The sequence below is a fragment of the Pseudopodoces humilis genome, chromosome 31, assembly GCF_049639895.1.
Source record: "Pseudopodoces humilis isolate 2021_Gansu_Grassland_sample_001 chromosome 31, ASM4963989v1, whole genome shotgun sequence".
NCBI lineage: Eukaryota > Metazoa > Chordata > Aves > Passeriformes > Paridae > Pseudopodoces > Pseudopodoces humilis.
In genome coordinates, this window is record NC_142230.1 from 1,634,408 (window position 1) to 1,657,927 (window position 23,520).

At 53.9% G+C, this 23,520-nt stretch overlaps 1 protein-coding gene across 2 annotated transcripts; it reads left to right on the forward strand.

The window, feature by feature from the left end:
- Window positions 1-833: 833 nt before the first annotated feature.
- Window positions 834-21,670, forward strand: KCNN3 (potassium calcium-activated channel subfamily N member 3). 2 transcript variants are annotated; one of them, XM_005532323.3, is made up of 8 exons: window positions 834-1,584; window positions 4,471-4,566; window positions 7,727-8,145; window positions 11,672-11,813; window positions 13,471-13,581; window positions 14,926-15,053; window positions 15,225-15,294; window positions 15,723-21,670. In XM_005532323.3, exons 1-8 carry the CDS (start codon window positions 868-870, stop codon window positions 16,017-16,019), a joined length of 1,980 nt encoding a protein of 659 aa, XP_005532380.2. In that variant the 5' UTR covers window positions 834-867; the 3' UTR covers window positions 16,020-21,670. The 2 variants fall into 2 exon arrangements, with proteins under 2 accessions (XP_005532380.2, XP_087924700.1); XM_088068574.1 differs by lacking the exon at window positions 15,225-15,294 and having other exon boundaries at window positions 15,723-15,818.
- The last annotated feature ends 1,850 nt before the right edge of the window (window positions 21,671-23,520 follow it).

Consider the following 23,520-nt stretch of genomic DNA (forward strand, 5'->3'; position numbering starts at 1 on the left):
CACGCTGGGTCTGTCTCATTTCTGGGGAAGGGACACACAGGTGATCCTGCTCCACCCCCACCATGGGTTTCTCAGCTTTTGGGAGGCAGAAGTGCAGTTCAATACCTTCTTTCCAAGCAGGGGGTCACCAGTTGGATATTTCATGGTGTCTTTTAATAAGGTTTCTAGCAGCCAATTCCCTATTTGCTTCCCAAACTCATACACTCTCATCTGCTCCTCTCCTGCAACAGCTGTGCATGGCATGGGGTGGGGGTGGTGGTTCCTGGTTGGGCTGGGCATTTTGAGGGGGTATTATGGCCCTAGATACAGCTATATGTACATGTCCCATACTCTGGGTCTACCATTACCCTGACCCTGGACCTTGGGGACATCATGAAACACACACCATGCCCCCCATCCATGGGGTGACCCACTCCCAGGATGGGAACACCTGCTCTGGCCGCTGCTTGTAATCTTCAGCCTCTATAAACGGATTAAGGGGATTATATAAAAGGAGGGGGGATGCCCGTGGGGGAACCAAATGGGTTAAACAGATGGGTCGTTCGGGACTTGTCCGTCGGGGCGTACGGGTACTGGTGCCTGGTGCAACCCGGTGCACTACAAGTCCCGAACGACCCCGCAGAGATGCAGGAACCGGGGGTGTGATGGGGGGGAGATACAAAGCGGGGAGCGGGCGGGGATGATGTCAGCCTGCGGGGAGCCCCAGCGTGGCCAATGGCGCTGCGGGGCCGGGCCAGCGGCAGCGGCGGGGGCGGTGGCGGCGGCGATAGCGGCGAGAGCACGGAGCCCATTCATGATCCAGCGAACGGGGCCGGTGGCAGGTAAAGCGGAACCGGTGCCCTGTAAAGCGGCGCCGGTACCGCCGTCATGGAGACATCGGGGCATCTCCACGATTCGGGCGTGGGGGACTTGGAGGAGGATGGTCGGTGTCCCTGCCCGTTACCGGGGGATGAACGGTCACCGCCGCCGCCCTCCGCGCTGCCGCCGCTTCAGCACAGCCTGTTGCACTCCTCGCCCGGGTCGCTACGGGCCCCTCCTCCTCCTCCCACCGCCCCCGCCGCCCTCCACCCTTCCTCCCGCCACGGCAGCCAGCTCAACCTCGGCGACCACCCAGCGGGCTCTGGGGTGGTTAGCAGCAAACACCGGCAGCCCAGCCCCTTGGTTCATCGGCGGGACAGCAACCCCTTCACCGAGATTGCCATGAGCTCCTGCAAGTACAGCGGGGGGGTGATGAAGCCCCTCAGCCGACTCAGCGCATCCCGACGGAACCTCATCGAGGCCGAGCCGGAGGCACAACCCCTGCAGCTCTTTGGTGCCGGTGAACCCCCTGAAATTGTTGTCTCACGCGAGGACAACCATGCGCCCGCCACCCACCGTCCCACCCGCCCGCCTGCCCGGCCGGCCCCCACCACCTTTGCCAAGGGGCCCAAGCGCAAGGCGCAGAACATTGGCTACCGGCTTGGGCACCGCCGGGCACTGTTCGAGAAGAGGAAGCGCCTCAGCGACTACGCGCTCATCTTCGGCATGTTTGGCATTGTCGTCATGGTCATTGAGACCGAGCTCTCCTGGGGGCTCTACTCCAAGGTACCAACGGGACCAGGGGGGTGTGTGTGGGTCTGGTGGCACCAGATGGTGCCTGGTGGGGTGGGCATGGAGCCATTTGCCCCATCTATCTCATGGGATAAATATGGAGCTGCTTGGCCCATTTGGAGCAGAACAGGGTCAGACAGGCTGGCTGGTGACTGACAGGATGTTCCCAGAGGTTTAGTGGATGCCGTAGCCACAGGTGTTGGACAGGGTGACCACCTGACCGGAGGTGAGGGGGCTATGTGTTGGTGGGTGCTTTGTCTGCCCCATGCACTTGCAGCAGTAGTCACCGACCCACTGAGGTCTGTGGTGCCTGTTGCTGGCATGTCAGTACACTCCTCAAAAGCACTGTGCCCCCGGCGGTGCAGCGAAGCACCCCCTCCCTCCTCCGCCTCCTCCTCCACACCCCTTCCTGCCATTTTTTTTTTTCCTTTTTTTTTGCAGGACAGTGTCTTTTATTTATAATTCTCCCCCCCACGTCCCTTCCAGCTCCTGCTCTTGGGCTGCGCTGGTTGGCAGCGATATGAATAACTCTTTGTATAGACATCTGTCATGTTATTTATACCTATCCAGAGAGGGGAAGGCATCAGCACCCCCACCAGCACCCATGGGCGTCAGCGGGACGGCACTGCTGAGGGGGCTGGGGTGCAGCCAGTAGGGGTCCCTGCGCCATGGTGCTGCCAGTGGAGGGGAAGAAGCAGGGTGGGAAGGGGCTGCTCACCACTTCCTGCCATTATCCAGCACGAGCAGTGGGGAGGGCAGTGTGAGCAGAGGAGGTGGAAGGAGGGAGGCATGTCACTGGGGGTCCTGTGGTTTGGGGGACCCTGCTGCCTTCCCACCGAGATGCCTGGTGGGGGGGTTCCTGGGCCCCATCTTTCCATGGCTGCCAGGGTCAGTGGGTGTGTAGCAGCTGCGGGCAGCAGTTCCACTGCTCTGTTTGAGGCACGGGCATGCCTTGGTGCCAAGCTGGCATCCCTGGCATCCTTGCCGAGAAAGAAAGATGCTTCAATGCCAGAGCCTTTTTCTGGTGGTTCCCACTCCCCTTTAGCAGGAGCCAAACCACCATCCCCCACCTGCATCTGCTACCTGTTGAGTTGCAGCCACCCACACAGTCTCCATGTGCCTGCATGCCTGGCACCGGGGGACTGTCCACCCTTACCAAACTGCCAGCAGCACCGCTGCCATGATCACTGGCCCCACCACGCTGAGCTGCTGTGTCAGCTGGGGAAGACCCTGTGAGTCAGCACTGCTGCCATGCAGTAGCTGTGACACGCTGCTGCGCCCCTGCCCCACTGTGACACAAACAGTAGTGCTGACAACCACAGGGTTCAGGAGAGTCCCTGGCTCCGGCCTCTGCAGGCCCTTGGCCAGATTTTCAGTAGCTGTGTATAAATCCCCTGAAACTTGCCTGGTGAGAAACCAGAACTCACAGGCAGGGACATGACCATGAGTGTAGGAGTGCATGTGATCAGGGCTGGCTGCCACTGTACATTTGGGAATGTCAGCACAGCTCCAACTCTGCCCCATGGCCTCAGCCATGCCACCACATGCTCCCAGCCAGAGGATGCCAAGGCTGAGCTGGGAAGCAAGAACACACTGGCCAGGGTTTGCCTGCTCCCTGCCTGTCAATCATCTGTGGGCAAGATAGGGTCTCTCCTGCCCACAGGACAGTATTGCTGTTTCCCTCCACCTGTGCAGCACCATCAGAGTGAAGCATCCTGCCATCCACGTGGTGGAGCCCGACATGTGCCAGGGAGGCCAAGGTCTTTCCCCACTTCGGCCAAGATCCCATATTGTTTGCTGCAAGCATGGGATCCAGGAATGGCTCTTCCTGACAGACCTGTCTGTCTTCAGGCAGGAGGCATTGGTAAATGCCGTGTAACATTTGTTATTGTTGTATTGTTTATGTAACACTTGCCAGGTGGGGCAGTGAGTGTCCATGCAGGGTTTGTGCCCCTGGGAAGGGTCTTGTCAGAGCCAGCTGGGCACAATGCTGTTCTGGAGTTTGCCTGTTAATAGCAGTGTTTAGTCCCAGCACTTTTCTTAGTACCAGCCATTATATCCACACAATTGCACAGCCAGAGCCAAGTTGTTAACAATGCAGTGCCGCCTCCACAGCAAATAGTCCCTTCTCTGCGTGCAAACACCCTGCGGAGATGAGGAACACTGGGGAGAGGGCCAAAGCCACCCCAGCACATTGGGGAGCCAAGGATAGTATGTCATTAGCACACCATGAGTGTGCCAGGCCTCACCATGCTGGCGCTGGGCATGTTGGTGATGGCATGGAGGTGTGGGACAGGTGCAGTAGTAAGGAGGGTTGGTTTGGGAATAACATCTTGGTGAAGGGCTGCCAATGCTTTTGCATCAGTGGGGGCTAGACTGTGGCTGGCACCACCTAAGTTTACCAGTATCCGAAGGGAACGGTGAATCCTGCTTTTCTCCTGGGGACCCACCAGTTCAGCCATCAGTGAATCAGGGACTGGTTTAATTTATATGAGACTAATTAGCTGGAGGGTCTAGTTAGATCATCTGTTGGGATACCATAATACTGGGCTTAGGCTAGATGGGGCCAGGGCACTGGCATTGCACATCTCAGAGGGGAGGCTGGGAACTACATTCAGCAGAATAAAATTTAAAAAGAGTTTTGGAGAGAGGGCACATGGTGCTAGTGGTACTAGTGGTGCCAGTGATGCTGATGGTACTGATGGTGCCCTTACTACTATGTCAAACTGCTTAGGGGGGAAGCTGAAGCAGCAGAAGTCCCATTGAGGATGGGGATAGCAGGTGTTGGGGGGAAGTATTTTCTTTGGGGTGTGGAGTCCAGTGCCAGCAGAATCCCACAGCTCTGTACCCCTTAACGCCTCCCCTGCTTTCACCCTGCAGGACTCCATGTTTTCCCTGGCCCTGAAATGCCTTATAAGCCTCTCCACTGTCATCCTGCTGGGCCTCATCATCGCCTATCACACACGGGAGGTGCAGGTAGGTCCTGGCATCATCAGTGCTTAGTGAGGGGCTGCTGGGGTGGGCTGTGGGGTTTGCCAACCACCTGAGTGGCAAAGTACTTGAGCTCACTCCCTGCTCCATTCTGGAGCCTCCTTCCTCTTTGTAAGTGTCTTGGGGGGCAGTGAGGGTTCTTTGGGGGCAGGCACCAAGGGGTCTGTCTGAGCCTCAGGTACCTGGCAGATATGCTGGTGAATGGGGGAGACTATAGACAGGAAGAGCTCAGGCCAGTCAAAGTGCCAAGGAAAGCCGCAAAATCTTTTCCTAATCAGTGCTGCACACTCTCTTCCTCCCTGGGAAGTTAAAGGACTCCTAGTTTGTTCCAGGAAGGCTGTGCTTCCCTGTGCAACCTTAGCTTCGGCACAATGCCAGCCTGTTTTGGGCATGGGAGGAATGAATCACCAGTCAGGAGAAGGAGCATCCTGGGAAGGGATGTCAAAGCCCCTGGCCCTGAGTGCACCATAATCCCACCTTGTCCCTCCTGGGGCTGGTGGACAGAGGGGCTTTGCCATCATAGGGGGCTGGCAGCAGCATCCCACTCCCTGCCTGCCTCTGTCCTGGCAGTCCCCACTCCAGCTCAGCCTGCCCATATGGGGACCAAGCCTGGGGATGAGTTACCCAAGGCAAATATTTGAGAGCTCTGGTTCTTGCTGGAATAATATTTACCCTAGGATGACCGTGGTTGGGGTCAGCCGGGTGAGCCGTGCCCCCAGTGCTAACTGTTTCCTCTGTTTGTTGTTTCTGGCAGTGGGTTGTGCAAACCTCTCCTGCCTTGACCAGAGCCAAAGTCCCACTGCTGTCCTTCTGCAAATGGGGACTGAACCTCACCATGGTCCCAGCTACTCTCCCAGGCCAGTTACACTGTCAGGACAGGGAATTAGATGAGTTTGACTTGTTCTGCTCCAAAGTTGTGCTGGCTGCTCATTGCCCTGTGTGTTATAGTGTTAAAAAGGAATTGCTGATAATCCAACCAAAATGGAATGGGGCTGCCAGAGCTGTAAATCCTCAATTTCTTGTACCTCTTGGCCAAAATTTGGGACTGTGCTCACCTGGCCATGGCACCTTTCAGACCTACCAGCCTCTGGGAAGAAATTATTTCAGCTTCTTCCCTCAGGATTCCCTCTTCCTCTCTTGCCCAGAGAAGCTGTGGCTGCCTTATCACTAGAAGTGTTCAAGGCCAGGTTGAATGGAGCTTGGAGCAACCTGGTCCAGTGGAAGGTGTCCCTACCCGTGAAAGTGGGTGGAATGAGATGAGCTTTAAGGTCCTGTTCAACCCAAACCAGTCTGTGATTTTATCATCCTACTAATTGTGTTTAGTCCTTTTGGAATGCTTGAAGGTCTTCACTTGCCTCAGTTTCTCTGGGGCTGAGGCGCCACTTGGCACCCCAATGATGCCTCTGGTGCCTAGGGCAGAACATGCCATCCTCTGCCAGCACCACATTATCATCACAACACATGAAGGAGAGCAGTGTTGGCAATGCTGCCAGCTCCCACTAAGGTGTTTTGTGGGGGAAGAGACCCCTTGTTCCCTGTGCTTGGAGTGCCTAGGGCTGTTTATGCTTTTGGTGAAACTTTAGTCCCCATGAGGTGTCTTGGTAGCTTTCCTTGTGCTTTGTTTTTCTGGAGATGTGGTGGCCAGCATTCTTGTTCCTTCCCCTGCTGGAGCCAGTGATGCTGGATATGTTGGGGAATGCCCCCTTGGGTACCACCAAACTACACTAGGTTTCCATGGGAACCCACATTGATGTTTCACAGGTACAGAACTAAGAGCAGGGGGGCTGGCTCAGGGGTATCCTGCCCAAATCCTCTCTTGCTCCTTCCCTTCCCTGGCCTATGGCAACCCCCCATCATGCAGTCAAAAGGCTCCTGCCTTTTTCCGCTTGCTAATTTGTTTATTTTAACACCCTTTTCCAGGAAGGAATAGGCTGTCAGCTTGCTAAATGTCTGAGGATCTCCCTTGACAGCTTGGAGCATTTTTGTAAACAATTTCTCAAACAAAGAAGCTAAAAGGAGCAGAGTTTTCCCTACAGAAAGGGAGGTGGCTGGGGCAGCCACTCCATGAGTCAGTCCCAGTGGCTCCTGCCATCCCCAGGGAGAGCCCCAAGTGCTATGCTGTGCTAGTGAGGTGGCTGGCACAGGTGTACTGGGGCCTCTGGCAGGGCAGGAGGGTTGTTCCTGGGCTCAGCACCAGCTGAGGCCATGCTCCCCACCCACCTCTCATCTGCTGCCCTGGCTGTGTGCAGCCCTGGATCTGTGAGCAAGCCAGCATTGTTGCAATCCTTGCAGGACTGAGGACGTGGACAGTAGCACCAGCTGCCACATCCCCTTGGATCCCTTCCTGGTGGCTTCTTTGCCAAGTGCTGCTTGCAGAGAGGCCCTGAGCATGCCCCTGCTGCTGTGGGTGATACCGGTGTCCCTGTCACATCAGGGAGAAGCTGATAGCAGCCTCAGGACAGCCCTGCTGAGGCAGGACAGGGTGGGTGACTCCCAGGGCTCTGGTGGCATCCCAGAGATGCCAGATTTTGAGTGAGCTCTCCTCAGTTCCTGTAGAGACCCCCAGCTCCATCACTGATGATGGCAGAGGAGCTGGATGAACCATCAGTTGCCATGACAACTGAATCCCATCTCCGCCAGCAGCTGGATGCTCTGACTGTGGCGTTCATTGCCCAGATATTGCCCCAGAACTCAGGGTGTGATGACTGTCGGTGAAATCAGTGCAGCACCAGGAGCAGAGGGACTGGGGTGGCTCATGCTGGTGCTCTGTGGCACCACGGCTTGCCCATCTCTGTGGCCTAGATGAGGGGGACATTCCGGGAGGTGGGCTTCTGCTAGGTAGATTTTGAGTGACCTGTCCCCAGGCTGTGCCTGGGTGCTGTGCCATGATGTGCCTGGACACCTTAATGCTTTTGGTGTCCCCTGCAACGTGACCATCCCTGACACACACTAGCAGGGCAGCAGAGAGGTTGGTGGTGACTCATTCCCATGTTTTTCTTCTCTGTCCATCCCCAGAGCTTCTGGCTGAGCCACACCCAGCTCCTCTTAGCTCTGGTGTATGACCCCTACTGCCTGTGGAGGGAGGGATGCCAGTGGGCAAGTTGTGTGGGGTCACTAGTAACTGCGTGGTTTTGCATCATGGTAGCTCTTTGTGATCGACAATGGAGCTGACGACTGGCGGATAGCGATGACGTATGAGCGCATCCTCTACATCAGTCTGGAGATGCTGGTTTGTGCCATACACCCCATTCCTGGGGAGTACAAATTTTTCTGGACAGCTCGCCTGGCTTTCTCCTACACACCTTCTCGGGCAGAAGCTGATGTGGACATCATCCTGTCTATCCCCATGTTCCTGCGCCTCTACCTGATTGCTCGGGTGATGCTGCTGCACAGCAAGCTCTTCACTGATGCCTCCTCACGCAGCATTGGGGCACTCAACAAGATTAACTTCAACACCCGCTTTGTCATGAAGACACTCATGACCATCTGCCCTGGGACAGTGCTGCTGGTCTTCAGCATTTCCCTCTGGATCATTGCTGCATGGACAGTCCGTGTGTGCGAGAGGTGAGAGTGGTCTGGGATGCACGGTGCTTTGGGATTCACAGTGGTTTGGAATGGGCAGTGGTTTGGGGTATGTGTCAGTTCAGGATGCTCAACACTTCGGAATGCCTACTGGTTTGGGATGCTCAACTGTTCAGGATGCACATAGGTGGAGGTTTGGGATGCATGGTGTCTTGGAATGCTCAATAGTTCAGGACTCAAGCATAATGAGCAGCAGTTCTGGATGTGCAGAGGTTTGGGATGCTCCATGGTTCAGGACGTGCAGTAGTTCTGGATGCTCAGCAGTTTGTGGTTTGGCATTCTCAATGGAGATGTGATGTCCCAACACCCTGTAGGAGGGATGCAGGGCTCCAGAGCCTCAGCAGCCACAGGTTCCCTCGACTGAGCACTGTTGCTAGCAGATGATAAATTGTCTTACACAGGCAGGAAGCAGAGCAAGGTCAGCCCTGTCCTCACAGTGCAGTACCTAGGCCAGGCAGGGTTCTTGTGCAAGAGGACAATGTGTGGTGCCAGAAGCCCCAGGAACATGGGTGAGGGACATGGAGAATGGTGGGAGCTGGGGGCTGTGGATGGGGAGAGGCCAGAGGTGCTGATGGTGACAGGGCCTGGCTCAGGCTCTAGCATCACTGCAACTGTCATGACAACACTGTGGTGACAAACCCACAGCCTGATGGCATCATGCCAGCATCAGCGTGCTCAGCACCAGGGTTGCTGTGGCGACCAGCCTGGTGGGTATCACTGCACCTCCATCTCTCAGGGACCTGCCACCACTATTTGTCTGCTGAGGGAACCAGGGGGCTGTGGTGGTGGCACCCCAGCCAGAAGGTTTTCTCCACAGCCACGGTGCAGGGTGCTAGCAGCACCTGGGGAAGGGAGGGCAGGTCATCCAGAAGCTGTCCTATTGTGGCAGCTTTGTGTCACCCTTGGAACTAAGGTGCAAAGGATCACTCATACCAACTGGCACCCCAGGGTTACCTGGGACACCCAGATTGCTTCTAGATTGTTTGCAAAGTGAGACGAAGGCCACCCCCCAACTCTTCCCCAGGGTGGGACCCATTGCTCAGGTCATAATGCAAAGGGGCAAGTGCTGTGGCAGTGGCGTGGGACAGCACACAGATTTTATGAGCTTTTACTGGCTACCTTTGCCTTCCTGCCTCCCTTAATGATGCTCTCCTTATGAGCTGGATGTGGTTATTATGTTCAGGCACCACCTAATTGTGTTTGAGAAACCGTGGTTTATGCCTCCTAAACAGGGAGCAGGCAGACAGGCATCCAGGACACACACAGGAGGGTAATCCCACACCAGGTGAGGCTTAGGCTGGAAGATGCAATGAAGAATTATTAGGAACAAAAAGCCTCAGAAATTATGCAAAGGCACTGCAGATCATTGGCACTGCAGTTGCCATCACCTCCGTGTATGTACGGAGAGGCAGAAGTGAACCCAGGTGGGCTGGAGATGCGTCAGTCCTGGGGGATGCAGGACTGAGGGAATGCAGAACCCCTGGGACATGTTCCATGTGTGAGCAATGCAAGATCCCTTGTGCATGCACCAGCCCTGGGGGTCACACAGCTCCCACAAAGCCTACCCAGAATGTGTCCCCCTGTCCACACTGATGTCACTGTCAGTGGAAACCAATTTGCTGCGGTTTGCAGGACCATTCCCAACCAACAGCCACTGGGGCCGGGCAGTTTAGAGGCAGCTGTGCGTCTCCAAGACATGGTTCTCAGGCTGGGGTGGCACGGCCATGGCACGTCTCCTTCGCACTGAGCTGTGGTCTCCAGCGTCTGTGGGCGCAGCATCCTCCCGTGCGCGCCGCGGGGCCGCACCTCTCCGAAGGCAGCGAGTCGCTTAGCAACCTCGCCTGCTCGCCCGGCCACCGCGCACCGCCTGCAGTGCCTGCGGTGCCGCCAGCGCTGCCGGGGCTGCCCGCGACGGCCCGCACGTGTGCTCACACGTGGGCTTGTTCGTGCCGCCTGCCCGCTCCTGGAGCAGCCAGCCTAGAGCACCAGCTGGGACTGCCCAGCGCGATGGGGTCGGCTCAGCCGAGATGGTGCTGCCACAGTGGCATGGCACGGCAATATGGTGATGCTCACAGCTGCCACAGTGGTGAGGGTGGCTGTGGCCTTTCTGGGGACTGGCAGACCAGGGGACAGCAGAAAGCGGTTGCTGGTGTCTGTCTGATTGCGGCATCTCTTGGCGTGAGCAGGTGGCCCCTCTTTCTGCCCACACCAGCCGTGGTATGTGCCAGCCCCTCTGTTTTATCAATTCTTGCTCAAAGTCCTCTTCAGAAGAGAAAATGTACCTCTGTCCAGTAGGCCTGTAACCCCCTTGTCCAGCATGATGCTCTTGGGGTTGTCCCCTCAAGACATCCCATCCTGTGGGATGAGGTAGGCTCAGCTCTCCTCAGGAGAATACACTGGACAGGCTGGCACTGGAATTTTGGAGAGCGCCACTGTGGTTATGTGCTCTAGCTCCCCTGGCCAACCCTGCCCAGAGTGAGTCTCACCATGGCTGAGGGTGCTTTCTCCTGCACCAGGACCTCATTTGAGTCTCCAGCTGAGGGAAAAACATTTCAGAAGAGGAGAAAACCCAACTGCTCTGCAAGTTATGATCTTGGAGTTGGGATTGCCAAAAGCTCCATCTGTTTTCCCTCTCTGGATTCTGTGAGGAGGCTAGGAGAAGTCTGCTGGGGAGGCAGGAGAACAACCATCTTGTTCATAGTGGGGTAAAGGCACTGCCTGCCCCTGCTGACTTAGGGTTGAGACCCGTTGCAGACTGGGCCAGGCCCTGCTCTGCTGCCAGAAGTCAGCACTGTGTCCCTCGGGAAACATACCTGCATGGCTTGGCTGTGCTTGTGCCAGCTCTGAGGAGCTGGAGGCAGCTGGGGCCCCTGATTGCGTGTTTGCTGGACGAGCCAATGTCTGGGACAGCCAGAGTGGTCACTGACCTCACATTTCAGCAGGGACATAGAAAATTTGCAGCATTCCCAAAGCTGCAGCCACTCAACGTGTGCTGTGTCTTGAGTGTGTGAGCTGTTCCTCTGATTCTCAAAGCTAAGCTCATGCCAGAGGCTTGATGGGGCCCATGCCCAGCAATTCTGCTGGGACTGCACTGTCTTCTGGGACAGCACAGTTCAGGCTGCATCACCAGTAGGATGCAGAGGAGGATGCCAATGTTGAGCTGCTGTGATCAGGGGCTTTGCAGAGCCACAGCTCTTTCTCCCATCAGCCATTTCTTGCTGAAGCACCACATGACACTGGGGACACACAACAGGACTGGGATGTGGTGACAGGTCTGACTGAAAACAGAAGCCCTTTCCACTGAGTTTTTGCTCTCATTTTGTCCATGTGGGTTTTCCAGTGCCAGAAATTGTGCAACCACTGCTACTATGGCACATCCGACTGTGTTGTTAATTCTCTACCCCAGCACAGGTCATGCCAGGTGAGCCACTGTGCCCAGGTACCCCCATTTCTTCCACATCCGTCCCTGTTCCCTGCTGTGACACTGATGTCCGTGTCTCCTTGGCAGGTACCATGACCAGCAGGATGTAACCAGCAACTTCCTGGGTGCCATGTGGCTCATCTCCATCACCTTTCTCTCCATCGGCTATGGTGACATGGTCCCACACACCTACTGTGGGAAGGGAGTCTGCCTGCTCACTGGCATCATGGTAAGGGCCATGCCAAGCTGTTTATCCATTCTGTGGGCTCTGCCTCTCTCCATTGCAGAGGCAGGGCCACTGGATTTTGTGGGGACCGGTTTCTTAGCTGTTTTGTCCATGTACAAGGCCTAAAGACTTCAGCTCTGAGGTGTCACAGCCTGGAAGTTGATGGAGTTATCTCAGATGATGAATTTGGGGTGGATTTAGACCTATATTCAGTAACGGTGGAGGGCTCTTGGTGGAGTCAGTGATGGCCCCAGGGAGCAGAAGGGCACCTGAGCATCCCTTGGCCATCCTCGTCCACACCATCTGGCTTCCATTGCTCATCTGCCATGGATTCCTTTCCCTCTGGTCAAAAGGTCACCATTCTCCAGGCCCTCCAGAATACCTGCCCCAAGGAGCCCACCACGAGATCTCCTGTCTTGTGGGACTTTCCAGCCAGGGCTGCTGAAGGAGCAGCTGGGGGATCTGTGGTCATGGCTCCTCCACAGATCCACCCCAGCCATGAGCACCCTGACTCTGCCCACCTCAGCTCCAGGCCCTGGGGATGAAGCTTTCCCTCCTCCCAGCTAGGGCAGACCAAACTTACCCCATGAGTACCATCAGCTGGGGAGGCTCCACCAAGAGGTATTAATTCTGTATTATCTAGAAGTCTTTGATCTGTCTTGGATGAGGTCAGGCGCAGCAAGGCTGGTATTATTGGTGGGAGCCAAGCAAGGGAGAAAATCCCTATGGATGCAGCAATTGCCAGCAGAGGAGAAGCTGCTGGTTCAGCCAAGGGGATTCCTGTGCTGCAGGCTCCCAAAGCTCTTCTCCAACCAGTGGTTACTTTGAAGTGAGACACCATCTGTAAAAGTGTCCCCCCACACCCAGCACAGCCCCCCCACCCCTGGGAATGGAGACCTCCTGCCCACTGGGCTCGGAGGCTTTGCTGGGTTTCCCCAGTCAGTACCAGGGGTAGTAGCTCCACCAGGAAGACAGAGGTGGTGGGAGTTGAGAGTGTGCAGCAGGACCTTTGAGGATGCTGAAGGATTCAGGGTATCAGGTTAATTAATGACTCTTTAAGGAGAGCGTGCCAGGCTGAGTGCACTCTGCCAGAGCTCTAGGGGGAAGCAACCTGGTATGAACAGCTGGTATGAACAGCAGCAGGCAGAGCTCAGGAGCACAGGAGCACAGCAGGGAGGCTCTGGAAAGAACACCTTGGCACAGATGTGCACTGGAGACAATAGCTGCCACACAGATCTGGCCACAGTTGACAGGATAAGTGAGTTCCCAGCTGGTGCAGTTGGGACACATGGCAACTTGAGGGGTCCTGATTTGGGGCCCCTTCTCTTCTCTTATCCCTTTTGCCTGGTGCTCCCTCGTTGCTCTCCCAGCCCAGACCTCTCTTGGGAGTGGAGGGCACTGGCATGGGGCAGATCTGTGGCCTGCAATGGCACAGGCTCACCACTGACCACTGCTGACCTTGTTAATAGCCCTGGCCTCTCCCATTAGTTACGCAGCTCACCATCAGCCATTCAAGGACACCCAGCGTCTGTAGTATATTTTGTTAGGATAATGAGGAGGATGTGTAGCTTTAGTTAATTAGCGGATTGCAAGGATGAGGGTGGGAGTGCTGGTGTTACAAGAAGGTGACAAACTCTTTCCCCAATTGATCCTTGTTCAGGGTGCTGGATGTACAGCACTGGTGGTGGCTGTGGTGGCCAGGAAGTTGGAGCTCACCAAAGCTGAGAAGCATGTCCACAACTTCATGATGGACACACAACTGACAAAGCGGGTAAGGTGCCATGGGGGACAGCAGGAGTAGGGGAATTGTTGTGTGCCAGGATTTGGGGATTTGGGCTACCATGGCAGGAGGAAGATGTCAGCACCCCTGGATCCTGTGGGTACCACTATGGAAGAAGGTGTTAGCATCATCTCTGAGTGAGGCTACAACAGGAGAGGAAGGTGTTGGCATCTTTGGATGTGGGTCCTGAAGGTACCACTGCTGAGGAAGTTGTCCAAGTGCTGTGGATATAGCACAGGCACAAGTGTTACACTGAGACAAAGAGCACCAGCTCTGTTTCAGGGATTCAGGTGATGCTCCCTCTGGGAACATACCCCCTCCTCTTCCACAGTATGATCTCACTTCTCTTGGTGTCAGGAAAACAACTGGATTTTGGTGATTCAGTGCCCACCACAGATAAGAACCACACCGTAAGGTTCCCCTGAGGAGGGACCCAGAGCCTGCGTTCATGGGGTTACTGTCATACCAGGGTCTGGTGTTACATCCCTGATAGCATGCAGGAGCAGCAGGAGGTCACTGGTCCTGGCAGCCTCATCATGGCAAAGCATCATGTTATATAATGGGCTCTGCACACTACAATATGTTTTAGAGGGGATGGTGGCAAAATGAATATCAGTGCAGGCCTTGGAAAGGCAACTAGCTGTGGGATGCAAACAGGGCACCTACTTCATCCCAGAGAGCAGAGTCCCAGACAAAGCCCTGACACCCCAGAAATAGTCAGGGCCTTGGTGTGACCAGGCTGGAAAAGCAAAACAGCTGGTCAGCCCTGCTCCACTGGCCACTGATAGAGATCTGCAGGCTCCATGCCAGGCAGACGGCAGACAATTCCTCCTGGAACAAGCCGCTGAGCTGTGGTTTAGCTGGAGAGTCTGCAGAAGTCATGTCCCAGTGCTGGCAGCACAAGTGGGACTTGCCAAGATTGGCAGATGGGTGCAGGAATCAAGAAAACCTTTGGGATTTTTTTCTTGAGGCTTATGGTACAACTTTGTGTGTAGGCAAAGAGCCAAGTGCTGGAGAATGAGTGCAGAGTAGGAGTGGGATGTGGGTGCACCAGGGGCCAATAGCTCTGCCTTCTCTTACTCCTGCTTGAACTGTAGCAACAGTCCCTAACGCTAACCCTTAACCCCTAACCCTTAACCCCAAACCCTAACCCCTAACCCTAACCCTAATGCTGTTTGACTTGCAACAGTGCAGGAGACTGTGCAGGTACAAAGCCAAGTGCCTCACTCCAGCTGGGGTTGAGTGCTCTTGCAGCATTGGTTCATGGCAGAGCAAGACCAGTGTCTCTGTGAAATCCCACATGGCTGGTGACCTGCAGCCACTCTTCCTTTTCAGATCAAGAATGCAGCAGCCAATGTCCTGCGGGAAACATGGCTTATCTACAAGCACACCAAGCTGCTGAAGAAGATCGACCATGCTAAAGTCAGAAAGCACCAGAGGAAGTTCCTACAAGCCATCCACCAGTAAGAGGCTATGCAGTGGGCTGGGGGCAGACTGAGCTCCAGATAAACCAGGATCCTGTCCCTGGCAGGGGAGTGGGGACAGTTTTCCATTGCCTGGGATGCAGGCAGGTCTCCAGATGCAGTTTGAAAGAGGAGAGGGAGTACAGCCATGTGCTCTTTCCTTCTCCCCAGGTTACGGAGCGTGAAGATGGAGCAGAGGAAGCTGAGTGACCAAGCCAACACCCTTGTTGACCTCTCAAAGGCAAGTCCCACAGGGACCCTGTGGCTTGGCCAGACTGAGTGTTTTTCTTCACTCAGAAAAACTAAAGCAGACTTGGCTGACCGCAAAATGCTCCGACTCAGTAAATGTCAGCAAGGAATAGCTGCTGTGGGATGGCTGCCCTTGCAAAGCAGGAGGAAAAACATACATGAGCCAGGGGTTCCCTGCAACCCTTTTTGTAAGGGATACCACTGCTCAGCAGCACAGGGCCAGCAGAGTTTCCTTGCTTTGATGGCCAGGGATGAGCCAAACTGCAGCCACAGAACCCTTGGAAAAACCTGGGGTGGGCTGAGATGGGTCAGTTTTCAGGGCAGAAAGGGATAAAGGGGTGAGCTCTGCTAGCGGCAGTGGCACTAACCCCTCCAGCCATGGTACTAACCCCGCCACTGTCCCCTGTGTCCCCTCCCCAGATGCAGAATGTGATGTACGACCTCATCACAGAGCTAAATGACCGCAGTGAGGACCTGGAAAAGCAGATCAGTGGCCTGGAATCTAAGCTGGAGCAGCTCAGTGCCAGCTTCAACTCCCTGCCCCTGCTGATGGCTGACATGCTGCGCCAGCAGCAGCAGCGCCTGCTCACCGCTGTCCTGGAGGCCCGGGGGGTTGGTGTGCCAGTGAGCACCCCCCAAACACCTCTCTCTGAGAGCCCCATTGGGGTCAGCTCCACCTCCTTCCCCACCCCTTACACGAGCTCAAGCAGCTGCTAAAATGCAGTCCCTCAGCCCCACCGTGGACAGGGGAAGCATTTCCACACAGATCACGAGGTCTCTGTGAACTTTCTTCTGGTCCTTGAACCACTGCAGGACCCTTCAGCTGAAGCCAATGGGACCAGCAGTGCCGAGCAATGCTCGGAGCTTTGCCAACGCCTTGGTATCGGGAATTGCATCCCTGTTCAGGTGCCTCAACACGTGGTGAAGGAAGGGGACAGAAGGTGATGCCTTGGGCCAGCCTTTGCCATGGCGTCCAGTGGCAGACGGAAAACCCACGCTCAATCTCAGGTCTTCACATTTGAAAACAAAACAAAACAAAACACCAAGTCAGAAGCACTGAAGCAACGGAGACACCGGAGGGAGAGTTCTTCTCCCTGGGGCACTCCCCTTGCCCCCTGCCCCTCTCATGATTGCCAACTTCACCAGGCAGATGCCAATGTCGGGGGCTCGTTATGCAGGCTCTGGCTGACGCTGCCTATGCTCCATCCATCTCCTTGCCAGGACTCACAGGACAGCCCCCTCACATTGACAGCTGGGTGACAATATCTGGCTGTAACCTTCCTGGAGAGTTCTCTGGAGCTGTGAGTGTTTTCTACCCAGAGAATAACAATGGACACTTTGTCTTTCTGGTCCTTTAGTGTCATATCCTGCCTGGAGATGCATGCCAGAGCCAGGAAAGCAGTGCCTACAGTGTGCAGGGCCATGAAAGGCTGCCCCCAGCCGATGTGTTGGTGGCCTGTGATGGAGCTCGCAGGCCAGCCTGGGTGCTGAGGGGGCCTCCAGGTGCTCACATCACTTCCTGCTGGGAGCTTCCCAGCATTTTTCAAAGCCAGTGGGCTCTTTGCAGCAGTCTCAGAAGTGCTGGATGAACACCCCATCAGCTCCAACTGTCTCCACTTCTGCTGGGAAAATCCATGCTTGAACCCAGTTGGCAGTGTCAAATCCACCAGGATCAAGCAGGAGCTCACTGGCAAGTGATGTGTTAGCAGGGGCAGGTGCTTCATCTGTTTAAAACAAAGCCCATCACCTTCATGCCACTTCTGTTGGGTTTGGTGGAGGGCAGCAGCACTCTGGCACCATCTCGGAAATGGTACTGCTGCCCATGCCTGCCAAAGTGCAGCACCTCAGACTCCATTATATTTTTGCTGGTGTTCAGCTTCCTGAGGTACCCTTGGCATCACTTGGCTGCTTCTGGAACCAGCCACTTTCTGTTTTGCTTTCACCATTTCTCCCTTTTTCCTCCTCAGTTCTTCCCCAGTGTCATGTTCTGGCTTTCCTGGATCCTTGCATGGAGCTGCACCAGGCTCCAAGTTTGGGGCAGGTGTTTGCTGCTTTCCATGAAAACTCAGCAGAGAATATTTATATATTTTTAAACAGATGAAGTAACTATTACTCTGCAATATTAATTACACCTCAGCAGTGTCAGTAATTGTAATCAGTCACTGTGTTATTCCAGGTATACTCAGCCTGTAATGCTCCCCTTTGTAACTTTTTCCTTTCCATAAATAATGCTGGATTTTGTGTGTATGTAGGGGCAGAGACACACCACCCTCCTGCACCACCATCCCTACACCCCCAATGTCGAAGAGTTTCTTTGCCGCCAGTGGTGTGAGGTGGTTTCACTCCTTGTGCCCTGCAGCTGGAGAAAATAAGCAGTAGATAGTGAGTACTGCCCCCACACTGGCCCTAGGAGGAGAAGGAAGAGGAGGAGGAGGAAGGCTGTAAGGCAACAGCAGGAGTACTGCAAAATGAGATCCCTGCTACAGCAGTGTTGGTAGCAGGGGACCAAACACAGGACCCTGTTGCCTTCAGGTAGGCACGTGCCCATTGCTACTGGTCCTTGGCCAGTGGGAGATATGTAGCTTCTGGGAATAAGCTGCTCTTCCAAGCTCTTGTAATTAGTATCATTGATATCCCATGGATGGCTGAGAATTCACTGCTGCCCTGGAAGCCCCCCATGATCTATTCTCACCCCAGCTGCTGCTCCCCATATGCATCTGGATGCCTACCTGTCCATCTTGCCCAGCAGAAGCTCCTGTTCACCTGTCAGGAGGTTCCCAGCATTGCAATGGAGAATATTTTAAAAATTCTGAGAAAGAGCCTGAAGTGCAGCATTTTCCCTGCCCTGTAGTCAGCTAGTGGAGAAAAATGCTTTCTGGGCCTCAGATAGGAGCAAACTGCCCATGGAATGGCATGGGGCATCAGAGAGCCAGAGGAAGTATTGATTCTTGAAGATCAATATTGCCAGCAGGAACCCAGGAACCGCCCTGCCAGGTTCATAATCAAGTTTAGGAAATCCAACCAAGTGAGACAAGAGCAGGTGCTGTCAGCTCGCAGGCCCCAAGGCTGGAGTGGTAAGGACCACAGTAAGACTGTTGGGATTGCAACTAGAGCCCCGCCTTGTTCTGGGGGAGAGCAGCTGCTGCTGCAGTGGATCCTTGCGCACCTCACAGCCTCCCTCCCCTGGCCTCACCTCAGCATAACCTGCACTGCAACAACCCTTCTGCCTGAGACCTGGCAGCCCAGGGTCTGCACCCTATGCCCTGCACCTTGCACCCTGCATCCCCCACACCCCTATCCCACCCCTGCACCCCCCATTCCACATCCCTGAATTCCCATGCCAATCCTCAAAGCCCCTATCCCATCCCTGCCAGTCCTTTAACACTGGTGCCAGTAGTCCTGATCCATTACACCCAGCACCGGACTCCACCATGGCCAGCACCGAGACTAACCCCGCCCCAGTCCCGCTGCCAGGAAGCCAACCTGAAGCCACAGTGAGGGCAGGCATGGTGGGGAGCCCCCAGTGCTGTCCAGCCCAGCGTGCCCACCCAGAGCTGCTGCTCTGCTCCCTGACGGCAGCTCTTGGTCATCAGCAGCCTCAGCTGGCACAGCCCCAGTAAAGAGCTCCAGTAAATGCTCCCCAGCCGATCCTGTCCACACACCTGAGATGATCACTTTGGATACACTAAGGGACATCGGGACAAACAGAGAGAAGAGCTGAGATCAGCAACCAAGGTGAAGAAACAGCACAAGAGGAAAATCATAGAGATGCCGACCTGCAGCTGGGAAGCATCTGATCGATCCCACAGTCCAATGGGGCCAATCCCCAATGCCCCTCCAGGACCCACCTAACCCAGCCAGTCCCATTTTTGGCACATTTATGGGGGCTTTTTTTGCTCCATGACCCTCTTTCCTGCGCTGCCTGCAAGGAACTATCCTAGAAATACAAGAAAAATTCCATGGTATCTCTGCAAACTCATGGAAGTTTCTGTTCAGACTTAAGGAGCTTTGACCTGGGTTTGCATCTTGCCTATGTACTGCTCGCTTCTTTTTTAATGATAGGGGAAAGCATAATAGTTTATTTTAACTATGAAATATATTGCTATATTATGATGGTTATGGTAACTTTCAATTATGGTTTTGTACCCAACATGGTTGTTAGCAGGCAGCAACACCAGGCTGCTGCCAAAAATGTCTGTTTCTGAGTACAGCTACTACTGTCAGTGAGGATGGGGGACAGGGAGGGAGGGAGAGGTGCAGAACCCAAGTCATTATCCTTTATCTTCCTTGTATTTGTTCCCATTACTTGGAAGCTGACCAGAAGCAGGTCTGCATCTGTGTGTAGCCCAATAGCAGCAGAGCTTTGCTTCTCCCTAGAAAAAGGTCAGACTCCCCTTTTTTCCCAGGGTCTGGAAAGCTATTCTCCCCAGGTTGTATCCTCCAGCAGAGGAGAATCTCTGTTCCCTGGGCACAAGCTCTGCAAGAGTCAAACTTTTCCTTTTCCACCAGGATGAAGGCTCTTAAGAAAGCAGAGTTGTGGATCACATTTTTATAGAATTATGGAATCATTAAGGTTGGAAAAGTCCTCTAAGAACATCAAGTCTTACTGTTAACCCAGCACCGCCAAATCTACTGCTAACCCATGTGCCCAAGTGCCACATACACAAATCTTCTAAGCTCCTCCAGGGATGGGGACTCCACTACTGCCCTGGGAAACTTGTGCCAGAGCCTGACCACACTTACACACAAGAAATTTTCCCAATATCCAACCTAAACCTCCTCTGGCACAACTTGCAGGCATTTTCTCTTGTCCTTTGACCTGGGAGAAGAGACTGGGACATTTACAGTTCACATTTCACACCCTGCCCTGGGGAGCTGCAGCTTTTGCTCAACCTCAGGGCATGATGGCATAGGAGGAGAAAACCCTGAACATGAAAGAGAAATGAGACAAGGTTGCAGGGACTGCTTCGTCTCAGCCTTCCAGCTGGGAACAGGCTGCCCAGACTTGTGTCTGCCCCATCCCTGGAAGTGTTCAAGGCCATGTTAGATGGGGCTTGGAGCAACCTGGTGTAGTGGAAGATGTCCCATGGCATAGGGTGGAATCAGATGAGCTTTAAGTCCCTTCCAACCCAAACTATTCTGCGATTCCATGATTCTCTGATTCTATGGGCTCCTTGAGCCTCAGAGAGCATCACTTCCTTACCTCCAACCCCTGAGCTGCCGGACCTGATCCCCACTGGATCATAAGTCTTAAACTGCTCTTTGGCAGCCACACTTTGTCCTGGCCAGTCTTCACAGAGCATGACGTGTCCAGGAATGAGCAGCACCTATGGGACCAATTTCTGCTGCTTTTGTCCAGAGAAAGTCTAAAAGTCCCTACACTGGCCCTTCCTAATCAGAGCTGTCACTGCCATGCTATCACTGTTACCACTGTCAGAGCTGTGCTGGTCTCATCCTTCCAGGCCAGTCCAACCCAGTAGAGCCCTAGCAGCAATGAGCTGCCATGAGATCTGGATGCTCCCTGCTGGACCCCAGACCTGAAATCTCCCTGCAGAAACCAGCTCTGATGGAGAAAAGAGGCTGGTTCTTCTGAGAGGCCAGGGCTGAGCCTCTGCTACTGCCAGCTAGGTCTGGGGCTGCCAGGGGATTCCTGGTCCTCTGTACCACTCTCCCTTGGGCTTCTCCTGCCCAGCATTTCCAGGAAGCTAAGAGCCCTGTGCCATGGCCACCAAGTATGTTTGGTGGAGGGCAATGGTGGTGATTGCTCAGCAGTTCCGGAAGATTCTGCTACCAGGCTCTGTACTGGTCTGAGCTTTTTCTCACCTATCTCCAAGCTCCCTCCTAAAAAGGAATCCAAAGGGTTCAAGGTTGTAAAGAAGAGCTTTTGCAGGAGAGAGAAAAAGCTTCTCTGTGGCATTAACTATTTCCCTATGGGATGAGGCACCTCAGAGCCCCATGAGACACCAGGCAGGGCTCCAGAACCACCTGCCCAGTGGGTGCTCTTGGCTGGCGGCCCTGGTGCTCTGGGTGCTGTAGGTTGTGCACCCAGCTCTGCTCTTTCTTCCGCCCAAAGTGTTCTTCCCCCTTCTGGGGTCTTGGCATTACCAATGCACCTGTCAGTGGGAGCTGCTTGCATGTCTCTGTGGTCAGGATCCAGTCCCGGGCTTACATTCCTCCTTCAGGGCCAGCCTCTCAGCTGAAGGACAGGACTGGGGACAACAGCCTGTCCCCACAACATTGCCATAAACCCAAGCTGTACCCAGAAACAGGCATGTTTTAAACTACGGCTTTAACCTGTTCACTGTAAAAAGTGCCTTGGACTTTAATCTGAAGAGGTCAGTATCTAGAAGTATTTACCTGTGCGGGTGTGTAAGGATGCAGCTCTTTGTGTAAGGATGCAGCAGAGTTACACACACAAATATATGATCTATACGTACAGCTATCAGTGCCTCAGACCCTCTGTTCTGCAAGCCATGAGAGCTCTTTCTGCCACTGGGGCCAGCAGTGGAGTGATGTTGGAGGCACTCCTGACACAGGGACCCCTTGCAGAAGTGAAACTTTGTGCCATGAGGGTTGTACTGGGTGCTGTGATACCCCTCAACAGTGCTGAGCTGTCCTGTTCATCCCCAGGAAGCAGCTTTGTGCTTCTCAGGGTCCATCTGTGCAGTTTGGGAAGACCCCAGTGAAGGGGATACATCCCTGCTCCCTTGTGCAGAGGGAAGCTGAGGCTGTGGTCACATCTCTGGACCCCCCATGCCAGGAGCTGCTGGGAACTTTGTAAAACCAGGGGGAGCCCCCAGATGCCTTGTTTTCTGGGAGCAATGAGGGATTTTCCAGACACCTGCTCCCAAAAAGGATTTTTGGTTCCCATGTTCTTGGGCTGTAGCTCAAGAAAGGAGTGTAGGAGGTTGATGGCATGGCAGATGCTCTTTCCTCTGGTTCTGCACTGAGGCTGTTCATGCTCACCCAACTCTGCCCAAACATCAGAGCTGGGCCGCTCCCTCCAGTTCATACTTCACCTCTTAAAAAAACAGGATAAAAGTTGTCTGGGGTGCAAAGGGCACACAAATAACTTTCCCAAAGTTAATGCATTGGTTGAGATAAGAGGAAGCTGGATCCTTTCGCAATGAGCATCACTCTGAGCCTTGCTCAAAGCCTGGCAATGGAGCACTGCTGGCTTCAGCTCACACTGAAGATGGCAGCGTGAGGGACTGTCACCCCAAATTCCATCCTTATATGCGGGCTAGGAGTATGCCAACACCCCTAGCTAAACATGTTGTTGTGGAGCCAGCAGAGAATGAGGAAGAAGAAAATTATGTGCAGTAGTTGAATTGTGATGAATTGATAGATTGGGCTTTTTCAGCTTTGAGCTAATACCTCTAAATCCTAAAAATACCTCCAGCAGTCCAGGGGGCTCTCTGATAGGTGATTAAACCCTTGGAGCTTCATTTCCATCATTTCCTCAGGATTAATGGCTTAGTGCAGCAGAACCCTGCTGTACAAAGGCAGCTGTAGTTCTGATACTGCCCATGAAGGCAAGGCAAAATGTGTTAACCTTTATGTGAAATCTGTTTTTATTAATGCTCAGGATTAAAGTTTCACCAAAGAGAAACGTAATAATGACCACAGCATGGATCTCCATCTCCCCGTGTCTGCCCTTTGCTTTCCCAGTCCCAGAAGTGAGAGGGAGGAGGAGGAGGATGCCATTGGTGCAAAGGTCTGGGCATCTTTAACCAGCCCAGTGCAATGTGCCTGCATCAGCACTGGAATATGCAGTGACAGGAGGGAAAGTGCACTTCCGAAGAAAAGAGGAAGAAAAAAAAAAGGGGGGGAAAAAAGGGGGGAAAAAAGAAAGAGAGAAAGAGAGAAAGAGAGAAAGAGAGAAAGAGAGAAAGAGAGAAAGAGAGAGAGAGAGAAAGAGAGAGAGAAAGAGAGAGAGAAAGAGAGAAAGAGAGAGAAAGAGAGAGAAGGAGAAAGAGAGAAAGAGAGAAAGAGAGAAAGAGAGAAAGAGAGAAAGAGAGAAAGAGAGAAAGAGAGAAAGAGAGAAAGAGAGAAAGAGAGAAAGAGAGAAAGAGAGAAAGAGAGAGAAAGAGAGAAAGAGAGAAAGAAAGAAAGAAAGAGGGAAAGAAAGAAAGAAAGAAAGAAAGAAAGAAAGAAAGAAAGAAAGAAAGAAAGAAAGAAAGAAAGAAAGAAAGAAAGAAAGAAAGAAAGGAGGCAG